The sequence below is a fragment of the Schistocerca serialis genome, chromosome 4, assembly GCF_023864345.2.
Source record: "Schistocerca serialis cubense isolate TAMUIC-IGC-003099 chromosome 4, iqSchSeri2.2, whole genome shotgun sequence".
Classification (NCBI taxonomy): domain Eukaryota; kingdom Metazoa; phylum Arthropoda; class Insecta; order Orthoptera; family Acrididae; genus Schistocerca; species Schistocerca serialis.
The window spans coordinates 395,999,315-396,022,042 of record NC_064641.1 but is presented as its reverse complement, the minus strand read 5'-3'; the positions used below and the strand labels follow the sequence as shown (position 1 = coordinate 396,022,042).

Here is a 22,728-nt window from a genome sequence, read left to right as displayed (position 1 = left end):
ATTAACTCACACACCTTCAATTATCACTTTTAGTAACAGTAGTAGTACTGGAGAAATAAATGAGTAAACTCTAAGACAGAAACAAATGCTAACTTCTGGTGACTTGTGAACATGTAACTGCCTCAATCGTGGACACGACAGAAATGATGCCAGAGGAAAATTTTTTACATTAACTGTACTACAACTACTACTACTACTATTACTACTTGCTATAGTAGAAGTAGCAGCAGAAGCAGCAGCAGCAGAAGAAGAAGAAGAAGAAGACTAGGACGAAACATTCCGAATTTTACTGTCGAGACTCCAACCCAAAGACTGGTTCGATGCATCAATTCACGCCAGTTCATCCTCTACAAACCTCTTCATTTCTGTAGAACTACTGCAATCTACATCCTTCTGAACCTGATGACTGTAATCAAGCTTTGATCTCCCGCTACAATTTTCAGTCCCAATCTTCCCTTCATTACCAGATTTACGACTTCTTAATGCCTCAGTATGTGTCCTACCAACCAATCCCTTATTTAGTCAAGTCCCAAATTCGATTTAGTATCTCCTCATTAGTTATGTGATCCACCTATGTAATGTTCAGCGTTCTTCAGTGCCACCACATTTCAAAATCTTTGTTCCCTTCTTGTCTGAACTCTTTATCGTCCACTTTTCGTCCAAACAACGCAACAATCGAGAAAAATACCTTCAGAAACTACTTCCTAACATTCAAATTTGTATTCGATGTTAACAATTTTTTCTTCTTACGAACGGTTCGTCCACGTTTTAATTACAAACAACGCAACACTCCACACAAATGCCTCCAGAAACTACTTTTTGTAGTGTCTCATTTCCTACGACAAGTCTCTTAACATCGCCCGATTCGATTCTTTTATATATCTGTAGATGTGGTGTCAGTTCTTTCGGACATGTCCGAAAGCACAGTCACAACATATATAATTGGTGCGATGACGGCCAATGGTCTCTTCAGTAAAGATGCACACCAAGCTGGAACTCTAACGGGAATCCGAGAGATACCGCGAGTAAATGAGCAAGTAGTGTGTGGTATAAGTTGAGAATTTGGCTCTTACTGCCGGAGCATACTATATTTAAGGATAATAAAGATACAACCGTTCCAATTAGTGGATGAGCTGTTAATAAATAATCTACACTGGCCAATAAATTTTTTATTCGAAACATTGAGAAGGAAATCACGCGCGACGTTTCTTGTCTGTTACTACATCCACCACTTTATCCACACGGCTTCTTAACTCAACAGGAGCCAATAACGTTCTGGTATAGAGTTACACACTACCACAGCACGAGCTGCAGCATGGCAGTATCGTGTGACACTTAATCGGAGAACACGTGATTGATGTATCTTTTCCTGTAGTCATCACAACCAGGGTGACCACCGCTGCATTTGCCGATAAAAATGCGTTAAGGTTTCATGATTAGCAGCCGCGGAGCCACAGTAGCTGTGGATTACATCAACGAATCACGCGCCCTTGGCCCGGCTGATATGTGCGCATCATGACCTCCAGCAAAGTGAAACTTCGCGTCAAGAGTGCGCCCGGCGCCCTGAATCGCCAACCACCTGCTGCAAGACATGCGTAGGCAACAGCCTGGACTTCTGGCCAGTAGGCAGGTGAAACGCAAGTCACCCATCTTATTCTGAGGAGAGATCCTTTTCGTTTCCAGCAGCGCTGAAGACAGGGCATATCAATCCGGAAACTAACATTCTGAATCTCAGCGGTAAACTGCTTATAATTTCGTTCCCTGTAATTTCACGAGAGGCAACTGAATTAGGGCAGATCAATCACCGAAGAATGTCAGCAACTTATTTCTCGATTCTTGGTCATGATAGAAGGAATATAATACAGGGTTACGACAACTGTGCGTATGAATGTGAGGGAAGGATAGTATTTTCTTATAAAATTTGAGCTGATATTTTGAGAATCAGATTTCGGATACGAAAAACGAAATGCATCTACCAGAAAAATTTTCACGGTCAAATAATTTTTTTAATATAAAAAGTATGGCATCATTGATCCAAGAGCAAGGTATGGCAAAAGCAGTACAATAATAAATTTGGAGGCTAATGTGGACGTGGAATTCAGTTTGTTGTTGATCGCCGTTAATGATTCGGCCTTTTGCAAATATTTCGTACTTTTAGAATGTTCCTATTTAGCTGTATGGAATTCAAAAAGCTAAAAATCATCGCCTATCCAGACATGGATATCGTCTTTTATATTTTCAGTGCACTGGCCGGTATTTTAGAAACTTTTATTGATGACCTACGCTTCATTATCGCATTTTAACCAATTCTCTGCCAAAACCTTGAACGATACAGACGTTCAGACGAAACCTGCCTTAGCGTGGTCTATGCAACGTTACCCGCCGTAAAAATAAATACTTTTCATTTCTACGTATACATAAAATTATGCAGTTTATTAAACAAGTTACAAAACTGTACTGGTATTCATAGAGATATGAGTTAAAATCGCAGACAACCTTATCTAGATCTTTTGTTGTTTCCCTGACATACTTCAGATGAACATAATTTCTTCAAAAAATATTCAAGTTACAACTCAACCTTCGTCAACCATGTCAGTTCAAGCAGGGGCTCCAGCTTATAGTCTCAGATTTGACTGAAATTCAGTACACTAATTCTACCACGTGTGGAACACTCGTGTACAAAGTATTAGTTTCCCCTGCCAATTAGTTCCAGAATTATGACTTGTGAAAGAAGGTGGCTTGACCCGGAAATTGCACCCCGCATCTGGCAATCTATCTTCAGACCCAACTTCAGGTCTTAATAACTTTGGAACTATTTCACACAGTCCAGTGAAATTTTTACAACCCAGTAATATCCATTTAGAGAACACACTCCATGAATCGAAACACCAACAACATATTTCTGGGGGAAAATAAAAAATTGCAAAATGTGATTAAAAAAATACGTTAAAAGGTACATATAGTAGGTGCCCTCTATGCCAAATATAATTAACTCAAAAAGGGTATAATATTTTTGTGGTAAGTTAAGTAACGATATTCAGTCTACTCTCCATAATACAACTTCGCGCACGCACATCGAAAAATCTAGTAATTACATTCATAGACTTCAAAAAAGCATATGATTCTATTGATAGACCAACTCTGATTAACACATTAGAAGAATTTGGGATTGATGATAAAAGCAAAAGTCTAATCCAGGAAACCCTTACGGGAACAAAATCGCAAGTGAAGTTTTTGGGTAGATTGTCACAACCGTTTGTAATTGGAACAGGTGTTAGACAAGGGGATGGGCTCTCCCCGCTGTTGTTTAACATTGTCCTTGAAAAAGTGGTCAGGGAATGGAGAAAGAAGATGGCAGAAGCTGGAGTGAAAAATGGGATAACGTTAGGAAGAAATAAAACAAAAATTGAATGTCTGGCATTTGCTGATGACATGGCAATATTGGCAGATGACATCGAAACAGCAAAGATTCAGATAGAAATGCTGCATGAGATCGCTGAGAAGACAGGTCTACAAATATCGTATGAAAAGACAGAACTGATGATACAGGACAAAACAGACCCAACACAGACATTGCAAACTAAATATGGAATAATTAAGAGAGTTCATAAATTTAAGTATCTAGGGGAATGGATTACACCGACAGGGTTACCAAATGTTTCACTACAGGAAAGAGCAATAAAGATGGAAACGGCATACCAGCTATGCCGAAATGTATACAATAAAAAGTCGATCTCCATCAATGCCAAGCTCAGGCACTACAATGCGGTAATAAAACCAGAAAGTTTGTATGCGACTGAATGCATCCCACTGAACAGAAAACGTCTGTTGGAGAAATTGGAAATAAAAGAGAGAAAAATACTGAGAAAGATCTTAGGACCTAAAAAGGATGGACAGGATTATAAATTGCGATCCAATAAAGAGTTATACGAGAAAATTGAAAAACTGACAACATCCTTTAAAAAGAGAAGACTGAGTTTCTATGGGCATGTCAAAAGAATGGCACCAGAAAGAACGGCAAAGAAAATCCTGGAATACATGGAAAGCAGAAAGACACAAATTAACTGGCTGAAAGAAGTAAAAGAAGACATTGCAGAAATGAACATTATACCAGAGGCAGTTTACAACAGAATGGAATATAGGAATGCCATCAACAAAATACAGGGATTCAAAGACCGAACGCAATCAAAGAAGACGGGAACAACCTGGTCGCAAGAACGTAAAGAAGCCCACTCAGAAAAAATGAAGAAGTACTGGGAAGAACGCAAGAAAAAGCACAAGAAATGACTGATGCTTAGCGTAGTCCAAAGTTGACTGTAACGAATAATAATAATAATAATTTTTGTGGTAAGCTTAATGCGGCCTAAACACTCACAGAACTCATCATGCCCATATCAGTCAAAAAAAAACTGAGTTACATGCACACCAAAATATGAAAATTTGAAAAATTACCTGAAAAACATAGATTTTTGAAGTGTGGTAGCACAAAAGGGACAAGTGGTATCCAAGCCAAATTTCACACACTGCATAAGTAGACCATAATGATATATATCTTAAAATTTCAGCATGTTACTGCAAGACATTTGTGTACAATGGAAGTTGACAGATGTATTTGGTGAAGCGGCCATTGCTCCACAACACAATTTTGTAAAAACATACCGTAAACTGTTCTGCCTCTTCATATCCTCTCCCACAACTGTTTAATCACTAAGCAACAACGTATAGACAGATTAACACAACCTATTATGAATGTTTACTGCACCTTAATTGCTAAAAACCAGTCGATTGTGCTTCGAACATAAGTTCTCCCACACTTTAGCTACTGTACTCTGTACATTGAGTGGCAAATTGTACTGTCTTCCTCACACTGTGGTAGGAACTGGAACTGTCATAAGAATATGTTCAAAAGGAATCCAACACCTGTCTGCCAAACGTGGCCAATGAAATGATCTTGCTGGTCCTGCTGGTGCCATGAATTTCCCAAATACATCACCTTCTGCTTCACAGCACTCTCCAACACATCCTAAGTACCATTTGTCATCATAAACAGCAATAACATAGCAATCTGGTTGCATGTTGCTGCTTTTGCTTCTGAATCCTGAATAACACACTGTGAAGACACATACATGTTGTGCATGAACCTATAGTTATAACCGGACAGTCTGCTCATCTGCACATTGTCACAGAGTCCGAGGAGAGAAGTGATGATGACTTGTGCCTGCAACAGTTTTAAAGTGTTCTAGTCTGCTTTTTAGCAACTCTTCGACTGATTTCACCTCATCTTTCGAAACACAGAATGATTGTATGCCAGAGATATTTTTCTGTACCCAGGTAAATAATAGAAGACGTGTTAGAATGTGACCTTCTGTAGGGTGCTGCAGACTAGCTTGTAATGCCATGCGCTTAATGGTACCACCAAAACCATCACATACACTTTTACCATCACTTGTTGCGAAAAAATTCCATTCTCCGTGAATCTGAAAATCTTGGTAATGCATGCATAAATTTTTGAGATTTTTACAGTTTTTGTACTGACTAGCTGCCCCATCACTGAAGTATTTTGCAAAATGTATGTGAGACAGCTTGCTTTCACATATGCCATGACAGTGCGAATGTGGGCATGAACTGCAATGGCATCATGAATTAAACAGTCACTAAAAACGCACAGGTTCATGACAGACACATCACCTGATTCACCTCTATAGTAAATCTCAAATGGCTGGAGAGTTGCTTGACTGTTGTCCCAATGATATCCTTGGATGGCACCTTGAACTATAAATGCATAATTTTCAGAAAAATCTAGTATTACTATAATTTCATCTTGTTTCAAATTATCCTTACAAAACTAGAGATAAGCCGATTGTGCTGTTGCTGTGAAGCTGTGTGTGGTCAGTTTGTCCGTTTTTTGACAACACATTTCAACAAAATCTTCCACTGTACTTTGCTTTGTTTCAAGACTTGTACGATCCATGTGTGTCCATTGTTTATAAGAAACAAGTTCATCGTCATCCGTAAGGAGTTCACCATACAGTTCGTTATTCATGTCTTCTGCAAGATTTGCCTTACCAGGACACTTTTCACACCTTTGTATCATGCACTGGTAGGAACTGATGTCACACATTAGCAGCTTCATTGCACCTTTGCAATCCAGACCAGAATCCTTTATAGCAGCAAACATCAACTTTGCATTTTAATGGGTCTCACATACACAAACATTGTGTGTGCCCCTTGCACTTACAGGCACAACCCATTTTGGCTGAAGACTGAAAAAAGATGATAAACCTACTTTGGTATTGTGATACTTTTCCTCGAATTCTACATATAGTTCAGATATGTTGCATAGCTACAGTCTTTTTTACATATGTACACGTACATTTCCCATTTTCACCGTTACATAGTCTTTTTTCCCAGACATTATTCGGCTGTAGTCATTATTTTCATAAAACTTCGACACTAGCACCTTTATTTCTGAACTCAATTGCTTACCCTAAGCCTGCTGAAGTTGTGGAAGCACTCCTTGGGTTGCTTTTATTTACCTAGCTTGCTTTACCATATATGTAGAAACACTGAATTCCTTTGCAGTGTAGTCAATAGACCAGCTGGAAGGTGCAAGGGTAAGATTTTTTCTGGTGTGTGGATATGGCACATTTTTCTTTCAGGCCGGCCGGTGTGGCCGAGCGGTTCTAGGCGCTACAGTCTGGAACCGCGCAACCGCTATGGTCGCAGGTTCGAATCCTGCCTCGGGCATAGATGTGTGTGATGTCCTTAGGTTAGTTAGATTTAAGTAGTTCTAAGTTCTAGGGGACTGATGACCTTAGAAGTTAAGTCCCATAGTGCTCAGAGCCATTTTTCTTTCAAATCATGCACAATTTTGTCCAAATCATTTCTGGCATGATTTCTGTTCCTTTGGAGCAGATAGTTCTTCCTCTTCCACCATTAGTGTGTCAGCTATTTTGTGTTTTAATTCCATTTGAGCTTCTTGTAGTTTTCTTCTACCATAGCCGGCCCTGTCTCTTTTCCCGACTTTGTGTGTCTTCATGGGAGACAAACCAAGAGCAGTCACTGAAGTATTTAATTGCTCATCCGCTGTGGTTGTAGGTGGCTGATACTCTTCGTCACTGTCATGTAAATTATCAGAATATTCTTCAATTTTTAGCAGTGTAACACACCTGGAACATAACTTTTGTCCTGGTTTCATGTTAAGTCCCATGCACTGATTCACTTTCAATACTGATTTTATATCTATTTCTCTGAGGCTACACTTCACCGTCTTCTTATGAATCCGAAATGGATCAAAACAACTTCTTTGTAGGAAAGAATGCTTATCCAGAAACAGTTTCATATGATGATAAACACTAAAGTTTCCTGGAACTGTAGTTCTTGTGCCCACAGGGTGTATCCCACATTTCCATAGCAACAAATCTTGGTCCAATTCATCCGGATCATACAGTACAAAGCGAATGCCACAATTTGTTCCATATGTTGTTTTATGACATTCAGATGCTTGTGCCCTACCAATACTGCAACTTGTTTGAACAGAAGCACCACTGGTACAGTCTTCTGCCTCCATACTGACCTTCCACAACAGTACTGACCAGTCTGAACTAGAATCTTAAAAACATGAGTAACCTGTAATTGTTGATTGATTCCTTTGTTGTTCCTGCCTAACAATGACTCATTCTGTCCCTGAAAACTACCATTGTTTAACTTTCTGTTGCCTAATGGTTCCCAACAATTGCTGCAGCTTTATCTGAAACGAGCTGTCTGCATCGTCACTATTACTTGCTAAATCGTGTTAAAAGAAACGTAACCAAATACATCTCTGTCAACTTTTATTGTACACAAACGCCTTGCAATAACAAGTTTAAATTTGGCTAGGATATCACTTGTCCCTTTTGTGCTACCACACTTAGAAAATCCATGTTTTTCAAGTAATTTTTCAAATTTCTGTATTTTCGTATGCATGTAACTCTGTTTGTGTGACTGATATGGGCAAGATGATTTCTGTGTGTGTTTGGGCCACATTAAGCTTACCACAAAAAATTTATACCCTTTTTGAGTTAGTTATATTTGGCATAGAGTGCACCTACAATATGTACCTGTTAACGTATTAAATTTTTAATCACATTTTGGAATTTTTTATTTTCCCCTCAGAAATGTGTTATGGTGTTTCGATTCATAGAGTGTGTTCTCTAAGTGGATGTTACTGGGGTGTAAAAATTTCACTGGACTGTGTGGAATAGTTCCAAAGTTATTAAAACCTGAAGTTAGGTCTGAGGATAAATTGCCAGATGCGGGCTGCAATTTCCGGGTCACGCCACCTTCTTTCACAAGCCATAATTCTGGAACTAATTGGCAGGGGAACTTAAAATTTTGTACACAAGTGTTCCACACTTGGTAGCATTGTTGTGCTAAATTTCAGCCAAATCTGAGACTATCAGATGGAACATTTTCTCAAATTGGTTGAACTGACATGGAATGACCCTGACCCCTACATGAGCTAGTGTTAGGTCTCTAACGACCCGATAGAAGATGAAATGTTAAATCTTAACCACTTTTATAACAACCAAAAGAAATTGGCCCTTAGAACAAATACCCTTCAGGGTGTAGTACAACCTTCCCAACACCGTATTTCTGCAGTGGCTGATAAAATTTGTTATAATCTCTCTCATTTCAAAGTACGCGGCCGAAATGAATGGGAAGAAATTGATAGTGATACATAAATTAAAACTCCAAATTTTTTCATTATTTTAAGGTAAAATATCTTGCTGATAAGTCGTCATGCGGGACTTCACATAGTTCGATCCATTGTGCATATTGTACTAGTCTAAAGCGTCAGTACTATATCCTATTAAAATGTAAACGCTTCTCAACATAATTATTAAGTGGTCAGCAAGATAAAGCGGACAGGTAACTGAAAAGCGCAAACTATGTCTATTTCATTTAGAATTCGGACTCGAAAGAAAGAAAGGAAGAAACGAGGATTTGACGTTCTGTTGTCGTAACAATTCACAGAAAACATGTATCAGGACGGCCGCATTTGAATATCGCTTCTCACGAATGCCAGTCTACTGCCTTAAACACTTAGCTCGACGACTAACCAAGGCACAGCAGAGAAGAAGAAAAAAGATATGTATGTCAGAATTTCAAAGGACACACGAAGTTCACCTCGAATACTACACACAGATCCCAGAACTCCTGAAGATAGATGTTGACTGAGGGTATTGTATCACAGACACAGTCACTACTATTGTTCAGAGATGTAAACAACTATGCATGAGCAGCGCCTATTAGACGGATGGGCTCCGACAGCCGATCAGATCCAGTCATTCCACCAGGAAGGAGGTACACGGCTCGTGTTGTCTGTAGTTCAACCATGCCTAGACGGTAATTCCGCAGTTCGATCGCGTCCGAATTGTTACTTTATGCCAGGAAGGGCTCTCAACAAGGGAAGTGTCCAGGCGTCTCGGAGTGAACCAAAGCGATGTTGTTCGGACATGGAGGTGATATAGAGAGACAGAAACTGTCGAGGACATGCCTAGCTCTGGCCACCCAAGGGCTATTACTGCAGTGGATGACCGCTACCTACGGATTATGGCACGCAGGAACCCTCACAGCAACGCACGCCACCATGTTGAATAATGCTTTTCGTGCAGCCACAGGACGTCGTGTTACGACTCAAACTGTGCGCAACAGGCTGCATGATCGTCGGAGACGTGTTTTGAGGCAACCCGGTCAGGCTGAACGCCTTAGACACACTGTCCAGCGAGTGCAGCAAGGTGGAGGTTCCCTGCTGTTTTGGGGTGGCATTATGTGGTGCCGACTACGCCGCTGGTGATCATGGAAGGCGCCGTAACGGCGTACGTGAATGCCATCCTCCGACGATAGTGCAACCATATCGGCAGCATATTGGCGAGGCATTCGTCTTCATGGACGACAAATCGCGCCCCCATCGTGCACTTCTTCTGACTGACTTCCTTCAGGATAACGACATCGCTCGACTAGAGTGGCCAGCATGTTCTACAGACACGAACCCTATCGAACATGCCTGGGATAGATCGAAAAGGGCTGTTAATGGACGACGTGACCCACCAACCACTCTGAGGGATCTACGCCGAATCACCGTTGAGGAGTGGGACAATCTGGACCAACAGTGCCTTGATGAACTTGTGGGTAATATGCCACGACGAATACAGGCATGCATCAATTCAAGATGACGTGCTACTGGGTATTATAGGTTCCGGTGTTTACAGTAATCTGGACCACCACCTCTGAAGGGCCCGCTGTATGGCGGTACAGCATGCACTATGTGGTTTTTGTGAGTAATAGAAAGGGCGGAAATGAAGTTTATGTTGATCTCTATTGCAATTATCTGTACAGTTTCCGGAACTCTCGGAAGCGAGGTGATGCTAAACTTTTTTTGATGCGTGTGTAACTGAATTCCTCGCGTACTGCTTCAAGTTTCAGTTCAACACGCAGTGCTACGAAAGATGCACGCTACTACCCATCATTGCTCTTCTCTGTGTAATGTCGCAGCAACACACAACATTCCAACAATCTCGATGCTTCAACAACCACCTTGCTGTTCCTGTATGAAACACTCCGTGAACGGACGTCTGTAGAGAACTACCGTAGTAAAACTCTGGGCTAGAGCTCGGCACCGCCCTAGTCCGGATCTTTGTCTTTCGCAGCACCAAAGTCAGTTGAGCACTCTTCACGGAACGTTCTAATACGCCTCGCCCGTATCTCTCGCCTACTTTATTGAAACTTCACTGTGGGTCCCCCTCCTGCATAACCTGCTGGACTAGCAGCCCCAGGTGAAAGTATACTGTGTGCTGGACATTGACTTACCCACAACTTGCTTCCGCGTCGAGTTCCCGTCCAGTATACAGTTTTAATTCGTTCGCTTCTTTTCAGCTTACAATGCGGCGAAGAGTGGAAGTTTCATTTTTGCAGATCAGTGTTATTTGCAAGGAAAGAGTGACATATTACATACAATGAAAGTATTTCATACAAAAGAGCAAGAATTGTTTTAGAAATAGACATATATATATATATATATATATATATATATATATATATATATATATATATATTACAGAAAAAAAAATACACTCCTGGAAATGGAAAAAATAACACATTGACACCGGTGTGTCAGACCCACCATACTTGCTCCGGACACTGCGAGAGGGCTGTACAAGCAATGATCACACGCACGGCACAGCGGACACACCAGGAACCGCGGTGTTGGCCGTCGAATGGCGCTGGCTGCGCAGCATTTGTGCACCGCCGCCGTCAGTGTCAGCCAGTTTGCCGTGGCATACGGAGCTCCATCGCAGTCTTTAACACTGGTAGCATGCCGCGACAGCGTGGACGTGAACCGTATGTGCAGTTGACGGACTTTGAGCGAGGGCGTATAGTGGGCATGCGGGAGGCCGGGTGGACGTACCGCCGAATTGCTCAACACGTGGGGCGTGAGGTCTCCACAGTACATCGATGTTGTCGCCAGTGGTCGGCGGAAGGTGCACGTGCCCGTCGACCTGGGACCGGACCGCAGCGACGCACGGATGCACGCCAAGACCGTAGGATCCTACGCAGTCCCGTAGGGGACCGCACCGCCACTTCCCAGCAAATTAGGGACACTGTTGCTCCTGGGGTATCGGCGAGGACCATTCGCAACCGTCTCCATGAAGCTGGGCTACGGTCCCGCACACCGTTAGGCCGTCTTCCGCTCACGCCCCAACATCGTGCAGCCCGCCTCCAGTGGTGTCGCGACAGGCGTGAATGGAGGGACGAATGGAGACGTGTCGTCTTCAGCGATGAGAGTCGCTTCTGCCTTGGTGCCAATGATGGTCGTATGCGTGTTTGGCGCCGTGCAGGTGAGCGCCACAATCAGGACTGCATACGACCGAGGCGCACAGGGCCAACACCCGGCATCATGGTGTGGGGAGCGATCTCCTACACTGGCCGTACACCACTGGTGATCGTCGAGGGGACACTGAATAGTGCACGGTACATCCAAACCGTCATCGAACCCATCGTTCTACCATTCCCAGACCGGCAAGGGAACTTGCTGTTCCAACAGGACAATGCATGTATCCCGTGCCACCCAACGTGCTCTAGAAGGTGTAAGTCAACTACCCTGGCCAGCAAGATCTCCGGATCTGTCCCCCATTGAGCATGTTTGGGACTGGATGAAGCGTCGTCTCACGCGGTCTGCACGTCCAGCTTGAACGCTGGTCCAACTGAGGCGCCAGGTGGAAATGGCATGGCAAGCCGTTCCACAGGACTACATCCAGCATCTCTACGATCGTCTCCATGGGAGAATAGCAGCCTGCATTGCTGCGAAAGGTGGATATACACTGTACTAGTGCCGACATTGTGCATGCTCTGTTGCCTGTGTCTATGTGCCTGTGGTTCTGTCAGTGTGATCATGTGATGTATCTGACCCCAGGAATGTGTCAATAAAGTTTCCCTTTCCTGGGACAATGAATTCACGGTGTTCTTATTTCAATTTCCAGGAGTGTATATACGGGGACTGATAAATACTGGCAAATCCAAATCCAAAATAATGTGGGATTTTTAATGCGAAACCAAAACAAATACTAAAGGACACTTCTGCAATGGGAATTTTCGTACAACATTCTTCCAGAAGAAAATGAATAAAAACATGACCTTGGCAAGGACCATACTAAACTAGAAACAGAACTCACAGTATTTTATCAAACAATAAATAAATTTGTCAAGCAATAAATAAATTGTAGCATACTCTAGAATTTCGAAGGATCACAGAATTAGTAGGAACCGGACCAAAAATAGAGCGAGCTCAAGGGGGAAAATAAATCAACAAAAAGAAAAGTAGAATGCTGACTGCAAGAAGTTAATTACAACTGGGAGGTGTACCAGATTCGACTAAGCAACAAATTCAACATCACTAAAAGTGAACGTCTACAGAGAGAGGTGGAAGAAGCGATTATTTAACAGTGGTGCTTACACAAATAGCAAAATGTATGGCAAATATCAACAGAGTAAAAGAAAATACTATCTCAATGAGAACGCAACTTTTTGATCAGAAGATGAGTGTAGTAAGTTAGAACACGGCTAATTATACAAATATTATTCGAAAATATCTTCGAGAGGCTCTGACAAGGTACAATCAAAATCTGATTAGAATTAGGATAAAAACAATAAAGAGTATGAAGAACATCAAATACACTTATGTTGGGTAAATACCACAATTCATCAGTTAAAATTGAAGATGAATCTTATACCGTTAATAATGAAAATAATAACCTTCCAGTGGAAATGTCAAATAAGTTATATAAATCCATCTGACGTGTAAAGGAAACAATGGCCCTGGGATATGATATTTCGACTGAAATCGTTAACGCTGGGGGCGAAGTAATACAAGACAAAGTAGCTAAATTGTATAAATGCTGTAACTGTTCTACTCCACGAGAATGGTGACAGAAAAGACAAAAAAAAAAGAACTACAGATCTATCAGCTTCAGGTGCATAAAGTACACGATATTTACTGATTTCACTACCTACTCCATATTGGAGTATACTCCATTAAATTGGAAATTATCAAGCAAAGGTACTAGACGTTATTAGAAGAGGATTCAGGATAATCGACAAATCAGGTCATGAATGGTGTTACGGAGTGGACCACTGAGTATGAATTAACACTTTGTCTATTATAAATCAACCACTTTCAGGAAGCTTCTGACTCAGTTTCCTCAAACTATGTACTAAAAAAAATTTAAAAAATAACAAGCAAACAACACTGATTCTACGTACGTTGATGCACTGACCAATATATGCGTCGAGGTTACAGCTTCTACTACACTTAATCAGGATGGGCGGCAATAAATAGTACAAAAACGGCCCACGTCCCTAAATGAGGTAATTAAGGAGTCCGTGTTAACGGAACACACGAGGTAGTGATCAAAAAGTAACGAGGATTTAATTTCTCGGGCTTTATACATCCGATTTTCAATTTTTTTATCTTGTTGGTATACATGTTCCTGATGTACGTTAGCATTTTCAATTGTTCTGAATATTTAGTTTACAGCTCACAGTCAAAAAGGTTATACGTCAGCCGTTGGATTGGAAGAAGAGGAGCAGAGGATGAACTTCATCGCCGGTGGCCTCCCAGGTCTCCAGATCTCACACCATATGACTTTTATCTTTGGTTACGTAAAAGACCGCGATTTTACCCCACCTATGCCTGACACTATTGAAAGTCTGCGACATCCCATTGTTGAAGCTGTGAATTCGATAACAAGAAGCTGTGAATTCGATAACAAGAGTCCAGCTGCTTCGTTTGTGGCAGGAAATGAGCCTCCGTTTTTATACTTGTCGAGTAACACATAGTGCTCAAACTGAATGCATACAAATTTGTTTTCTCTTTCCAGGAACGTTGGAATTGTGTTTCTATGTTTTGTAGTTTTAAACAGCTCTGTATGTATCTGCCACTACTTTCCTGCATTCATTACCTCCACTGGTAGAAAACATGTCTATACCTGGCTATGATATTTCCTGTAGTTTCTTTTATGCAACTCTGGAAAGAGGCATGTATTTTCTCTGGAAAGAGGAATGTATTTTGTCACAGGAAAATATCTGCAGTCCCATACCAATTCCTTGTTTCTCTCTTGGCAGTGGTCCGTTTTGCCCTTTATACAGAATTTTCTCACGTCTTGAACTTTTAACACACCTGCTACGAATTAATCGTTACCTTGCTCGTGTCCATATCTTCTCAAATTTCACGATGGATGTCTGGTGTTGTAATGTTTCACACATAAAAAACGAGTCACTGTCCAAATATCATACGCCACAACTCTTTCAGTTCAAGTCATTTTAATGAATGTCTGTCGCCCTCCGTGAAGTTCTCCGAAGCAAGTTCAGAGTTTACAGTAACCTCAATAATCTATCATTCAATGTTTCAAATGTGTGCAACAACCAGAAACAGCGTACGTACACGCAGTGTGGTCATGTTGGCCATGCAGTTGACACGTGAGTATTTCTATACCGTGGATTTTCACAATTTCAGTGTGAGTTGGTAGAGATTGAGTAAGGCATTTTGGTACTATTCTCCCATAACCACGATCTTCTGCGGGCTCAAACAAATTCAGACTAGGGAGAATTCCTTTTGCAGGCAGAAGTCCATTTAGGCGCCCACAAAACTCCGCTCCCGAATCTTCAGAGATTTATTGGAGAAATACGCCCACCAGTTTGTTCTTGAAATTACAGGTTTGGCATTTACACGACATAACTCTGGTGTCTTCATCAGACAGTATGTTATTCCGTCTTTTGATATTTTATAGGTTTCATTCCAGAAGATCAAAGAAAACATTTAACATCGAAACTGAAGATGAAATGAGGCTATACCAAATAGATCCAAAAGCAAGTAGCGACTTCCCACAAGTGACGAGGGCAAAAAGTGGGCAGAATAATGATGTGCACTTTCTTAACTACAAGTGGATATTTTTCCATAATCGCAGTTGAAGGAAAAAAAGTGAAATGTGGGATGTACTGCAGTCCTTCTTCGCATCTTTCCGCCTACCCTCCGAATTCTCAAATTTGATTCCGAGAGAACAACTTTCGAAAAAAGTTCGAAAGTGAAAGCCGTCGCTATTAGACAACACGTGCTCTCACACACCGCATAAGGCAATCAAAAGAGTCAAAGTTTAACACACACACACACACACACACACACACACACTGATTTCATGTCAACTTAGTTCGTGTTATCGTTACATGCAATATGTCATCACTATCAATTTCTTTTATTCTCTACAGGCGTGCCACACGTTTTGTGGGAAAGTTGATTTGACTTATCAAATCTCCTAAACCTTTTATTTCGATAAGTGTCGACTTTTGTTCGATATGAACAGCCTTTTATTTCGACAAGTGTCGACTTTTGTTCGATATGAACATTTAAACCTTGCTCTATACACTGACCCCGCCCCTCTCTCTCTTACAAACATAAACACACACACACACACACACACACTACATACTAAGAAGAAAGGAAGTATTGAAACAAACTTTTTGCACCTGCGCATATTCAAATACCTGAAAGTGTGTAACATTTCGTTAAGTCTTTTTCGTTTTAGGAAGCTGTATTTCTTGTTGACTTAAAAAGTACATGGTCCTCCAAACGCTGTTGCTGTAACAAGGGGCGTAAGTCACTATAGAAGGGAAGGCATTTTTACGTCTGTCTGTATATACTGCAGGCTGTATGAGATTCAAACAAGTTCCCGAAAATGCAAGCATCACACACTATCCAATACGAATGTAAAATATCTCTAACTGATACCTTCTACTCTGTTAATGCACGTGTTATTCAAGCACGTGCAAAATTATGTCGACGTCCTGTATGTTCACTGGAAAAGAACGAGTGTCAAAGTAGTTACTTAACTTGTTCCACTGATCATACGATACACGTTATGGTGTGTAAAGTGTCAAGAGAACAAACACAAAACATATCTATATAAAAATAAAATAAAATTATATATGCTCGCCATTTATAGTTTTTTTTTGTAAAAATTACTAACTATTGCTATTCAAGAATTCCTCTATGGTATAGAAACAATTGTTAAAGAGAACACTTCAGCTATATGTCAAACATTTTTTCCCGTGAGTATACTCTAGAAGAGTTTTATAGCACCATATTTCACTACTTTCTGTGCCCATGTTAGATTCATAAAGAGGCAACGTAGATCGTAAGACATCAGCGAATAAAATATTCAGATGTTAACTTACTGACTACAGTATTCTAAAAGTTGACAATTCTTATGGTAAAAGTAATCGATCACAACGCTTTAACAGGTATCCTATGCGGTTTTTTCCAGTTTAAGTTTTCTTCTGTATGCACACCCAAGTACTTAGAATTTTCAGCCCTCCTCAATATTTATTGTTGTGTACCAAGTTAACAGGGAGTGGTATATTTCTGAAAGCACAAAACTGGATGAGCTTTGTTTTTTCGAATCTTAAACCTAGTACATTTGTGTAAAACCAGTCGGTAACTTTCACACATTCATCATTTGCTACTTTCTCTACTGATGCTTATTTTCTCAGCTTCATAACAATGCTTGTGTCATTTGCCTTCTGAATCAAACAAAATGGCAATCATTAACATGAAGGCCAATGATCGAGCCCTGTGGAACTCCCGTAGTAATTTCATCCAGTAGACTTGTCAGATTTATATTTTATGACGATTACATAACTTACATGCGAAAGCAGTAGTTAAACAAAATTTGTAAAAACAAAATGATAGACGACCGAATGCAAAAATCGGCAAGGGGAATACTAATTAAAAATGAAAAGGAAAAAGAACGACGACACGTAAAAAAATTACGACTGCTATGACGATTTAGTTTCATGTTAAAAGTGAGTAAGTTTTATTCAAAAGAACTTTGAACCAACTGTCAAAAGAGTTTGCAAAATCTGAAAGAATTAGCGCACCTTTTACGTTACAGAAGCCTCTATTGTTGCTACTGATTATACATAGTGAGCAGAGCGCGCGTCAAAATGCGGGGAAATGTCAAAAGCCAGCTGCAGTCGTAAAAACAGTAATGTTCACTGAAGAACGTAAAAATCTTTTTACGCTTATTATGCCCGGAAAGGCTTAGTTTAAAATGTAAAATATTGTATGTTCAAATAACAGCATGAGTTCACTCACCACTTGAAGAAAAGCCAAGATATGACAGCACACAATAGAAACGCTTCTAAAATTCCTGCCATTTGGGGTAATATGCAATGAGAGACGTGTTAAAAGTATCTGGAAATTTGGCTAATATGTTAATTTCATACTATTATGAAACTGTTCTTTGTCCAAATGAGGTACACTAAAGTATTCTTGCAGCTCGTTTATTATCGGCGTCAGCGCAGCATACGCACACCACTGACAACCTATGGTGCAGAGACCCCGATGCTCGGCAAGTTGACTGACGCAAGGTAGTTGCGGCGCGAGCAGCCGGCAGAAACCCACTGCCAGCGGGCAGGCAACTGCCGGCAGAGCGACCTGGTGGCCGCCGTGCCAAATGCTTCTAGTGGCGTGATCGCCACAAGGAGTTGACGTGACCCGCCTGACAACTCTGGCCGTAACCCCGACTGTGAAGAAACTGCGAATTCACGTCTGCGAGCACTATTAAGCGATAGCCCGAAGATCGACGAAACTGAGGACGCACGCATGTTCAAGAAACGTTTCATACAAGAAGGGCAGATGTAATGTATAAATCTTGTGTATAATTGAGAAGTACAGACGCAGCAACAAATAATTTACAAAGTACCACATATTAAACATTCCCCCCACATCTATCACGAGCGAGCGTGGACATCAGAATAATTATTCACACGCATATCCACATGGTCCTCTGGTCAGTCCACTAATTCATGGACAAGACAAGAACTAAAATTGTGGGTAGTAAAACAACATCATCAGAAATGTTTAACATTGTTTTCAAACGTCCCTTTAAAAAAGAAAATCGAGCATACTGCTCCAATTTAACCTTCGTGCCACTGAAAGGATGACTGGAATAAGTATTATTGTCAGTGGCGCTGAGAAACAGCTGAAATCATTAAAACTGAACAAAGCCACAGGGTGTGATGGAATCCCTTCTATACCCAATTCGTGGCTAAGTTAGTCCCTCTGTTAACTACAATCCATTGTACAAAAAACCGTGCCCAGTAGCTGGAAGAAGGCATACGTCACACCTGTCTACAAGAAGGGCGGAAGTAGTGGTCCAAAAAACTACTATCCAATATCCTTGACATCCGTTTGTTGCGGAATCTTAGAAAATATTCCGAGTTCAAACATAATGAGGTATCTCTAAGAGAATGGCCTCCTCCATTCCAAACAGCATAGATTTCGAGAACACAGCGCACTTTTCTAACACGACGTCCTGAAGGCCATGGATCAAGGCTGTCAGGTAGATCCAGTACTCCTCTATTTCTGAAAAACATTTCAATCAGTACCACATCTACGCTTGTTATCAAAAGTACGAGCGTATGGGGTACCTGGCGAAATTTGTGACTGGATTGAGGATTTCTTGGTAGGGAGGACGCTGCAAGTTACTGTACCTTGAATGTTGGATGGTGAGTCATTGATAGATGTAGAAATAAGTCCGGTTGTACCCAAGGGAAATGTGTTGTGTCCCTTGCTGTTAATGCCGAATATTAATGACCTTGCGGACAACATTAATAGTAACCTCATACTTTTTGCAGATGATGCACCGACTGTACAATCCTGCATAAATATTCAGTCAGATTTTGATGATATTCCAAAGTTGTGCAAAGATTGACAACTTGCTTTAAATGATTCAAAATTTAAAATTGTGCACTTCACAAAACGAAAAAAAAAAGAAACATAGTGGCCTATGTAAAATAATATCAGTGGGTCACAGTTGGAATCGGTAAACTCATACAAGTATCTGGGTTTCACTTCGCAGGGATTGAAATGGAATGGTTACATAGGTTCAGTCGTGGGTAAAGCAGGTAGCAGACTTGGGTTTACTGATAGAACACCAGTACTACGGAAATGCAATCAGTCTACAAAGGAGACTGCTTACAAATAAGTAGTGCAATCATTGTAGGAAATTACTCATGTGTATGTGACCCGTACCGAATAGGATTAGCGTGGAATACTGAATGTATACAGAGAGGAGCAGCACAAATGGTTACAGGTTTATTTGATCCAAAAGACGGTGTCACGCAGATGCTGAAACAACTGAAATGGCACAATTTTTGAAGATAGACAACGCAGAGACACACGTAAACAAATAACTCTTTCCAAACCACTTGTTTGTGTGCAACAACAAAATCTTTGGAGTTGAAGAAAGATAAGGGCACGATAAATAGTGCTTTGGGTCGCAAAACTGTTCCAATTCCTCCTTTCACTTCGGCGTCCTTTATTGTGAACTTTTTAACAGCTACGGTGAAACTGATAGGTAATGAGCTCTTGGTTATACACTCCTGGAAATTGAAATAAGAACACCGTGAATTCATTGTCCCAGGAAGGGGAAACTTTATTGACACATTCCTGGGGTCAGATACATCACATGATCACACTGACAGAACCGCAGGCACATAGACACAGGCAACAGAGCATGCACAATGTCGGCACTAGTACAGTGTATATCCACCTTTCGCAGCAATGCAGGCTGCTATTCTCCCATGGAGACGATCGTAGAGATGCTGGATGTAGTCCTGTGGAATGGCTTGCCATGCCATTTCCACCTGGAGCCTCAGTTGGACCAGCGTTCGTGCTGGACGTGCAGACCGCGTGAGACGACGCTTCATCCAGTCCCAAACATGCTCAATGGGGGACAGATCCGGAGATCTTGCTGGCCAGGGTAGTTGACTTACACCTTCTAGAGCACGTTGGGTGGCATGGGATACATGCGGACGTGCATTGTCCTGTTGGAACAGCAAGTTCCCTTGCCGGTCTAGGAATGGTAGAACGATGGGTTCGATGACGGTTTGGATGTACCGTGCACTATTCAGTGTCCCCTCGACGATCACCAGTGGTGTACGGCCAGTGTAGGAGATCGCTCCCCACACCATGATGCCGGGTGTTGGCCCTGTGCGCCTCGGTCGTATGCAGTCCTGATTGTGGCGCTCACCTGCACGGCGCCAAACACGCATACGACCATCATTGACACCAAGGCAGAAGCGACTCTCATCGCTGAAGACGACACGTCTCCATTCGTCCCTCCATTCACGCCTGTCGCGACACCACTGGAGGCGGGCTGCACGATGTTGGGGCGTGAGCGGAAGACGGCCTAACGGTGTGCGGGACCGTAGCCCAGCTTCATGGAGACGGTTGCGAATGGTCCTCGCCGATACCCCAGGAGCAACAGTGTCCCTAATTTGCTGGGAAGTGGCGGTGCGGTCCCCTACGGCACTGCGTAGGATCCTACGGTCTTGGCGTGCATCCGTGCGTCGCTGCGGTCCGGTCCCAGGTCGACGGGCACGTGCACCTTCCGCCGACCTCTGGCGACAACATCGATGTACTGTGGAGACCTCACGCCCCACGTGTTGAGCAATTCGGCGGTACGTCCACCCGGCCTCCCGCATGCCCACTATACGCCCTCGCTCAAAGTCCGTCAACTGCACATACGGTTCACGTCCACGCTGTCGCGGCATGCTACCAGTGTTAAAAGACTGCGATGGAGCTCCGTATGCCACGGCAAACTGGCTGACACTGACGGCGGCGGTGCACAAATGCTGCGCAGCTAGCGCCATTCGACGGACAACACCGCGGTTCCTGGTGTGTCCGCTGTGCCGTGCGTGTGATCATTGCTTGTACAGCCCTCTCGCAGTGTCCGGAGCAAGTATGGTGGGTCTGACACACCGGTGTCAATGTGTTATTTTTTCCATTTCCAGGAGTGTATTTCATGTATAGAAAGGTGTAAAACAAAGTCATGATTTTTTTCCACCGTTTGCACTGATCTAGGAGAATATCCACTCAAGAAAGACTGAATAAAAGATAGCTGCTATTGTTACAATGGTTGGAATAGTTCGACATGTCTTATGATGAATATCATTAGACCTTGTAATGGCCAGCAGCGTGACGATGGAGGACAGAATGGGCAAGAAGCGCACGCAATATCAATGTATTTGATTGCAGCCATGTCGTATGTACTCCAGCTCCAAGGTCCTGCAGGCTTTAGGCTTCTCACGTAAATGTCATAGGTGTACCACTAGTACCTATATTTATGGATTACCACAACCGTCAACTACAATTGCCGTAGGCAACAAAAAGCATGTGACACATGCCGCTGTCGATAATTGCACATTTTAACAGCAAATAAATGGGCCACACTATAACGACAACTCACGAATGCAGTGATGGAAAAACAATAAAAACCAGTGACCAACTATTATTCAGAATGTTATCACTGTGACACTCTATAGCCACAAACCTGTATGTATATGTCTGTTCGCCACATGTCACAGAAGGACAGGGTAGAGACTAGCATGGGGAAGGGGCACTGGATGCTTAAAGTACGAAGGAAAGTTACCTACACTGATCTTTCTTGTAAGATAAGTCGTAAGGTTAGTATTGCCTCACGTGTTCCAACATTTCTACGGAATCCAAACTGATCTTCCCCGAGGTCCGCTTCTACCAGTTTTTCCATTCGTCTGTAAAGAATTCGCATTAGTATTTTGCAGCTGTGACTTATTAAACTGATAGTTTGGTAATTTTCACATCTGTCAACACCTGCTTTCTTTGGGCTTGGAATTATTATATTCTTCTTGAAGTCTGAGGGTATTTCGCCTGTCTCATACATCTTGCTCACCAGATGGTAGAGTTTTGTCATGATTGGCTCTCCCAAGGCCATCAGTAGTTCTAATGGAATGTTGTCTACTCCCGGGGCCTTGTTTCTACTCAGGTCTTTCAGTGCTCTGTCAAACTCTTCACACAGTATCTTATCTCCCATTTCATCTTCATCTACATCCTCTTCCATTTCCATAATATTGTCCTCAAGTACATTGCCCTTGTATAAGGGAAACAAAGGGTGTCAGTGCAAGGGACTAGTGAATTAAGTCATCAATCATCATCAGAATGGGAAGAAATTACATGTGGTGTCCCACAAGGATCCATCTTAGGGCCATTGCTTTTTCTTGTGTACATTAATGATCTCTCACCAGTTACACTGCCAGAAGCAGAGTTCGTTTTGTTTGCAGATGACACAAGTATTGCAATAAATAGTATGTCAA

At 41.9% G+C, this 22,728-nt stretch overlaps 1 protein-coding gene across 3 annotated transcripts in view; it reads right to left on the bottom strand.

Moving 5' to 3' along the window:
* The window catches only part of LOC126474925 (glycerol-3-phosphate acyltransferase 1, mitochondrial), a 427,627-nt gene that overhangs the window by 321,169 nt on the left and 83,730 nt on the right, over window positions 1-22,728 (bottom strand). Inside the window, exon 1 of one of the 3 annotated variants that reach the window (XM_050102435.1) lies at window positions 17,687-17,998. The exons of the other annotated variants lie outside the window; for them this stretch is intronic. Coding sequence (XP_049958392.1) covers window positions 17,687-17,748 — 62 coding nt within the window. The 5' untranslated portion in view covers window positions 17,749-17,998. Of the gene's footprint in view, window positions 1-17,686; window positions 17,999-22,728 lie in introns of those variants that run through there. 3 annotated transcript variants of the gene reach the window in all.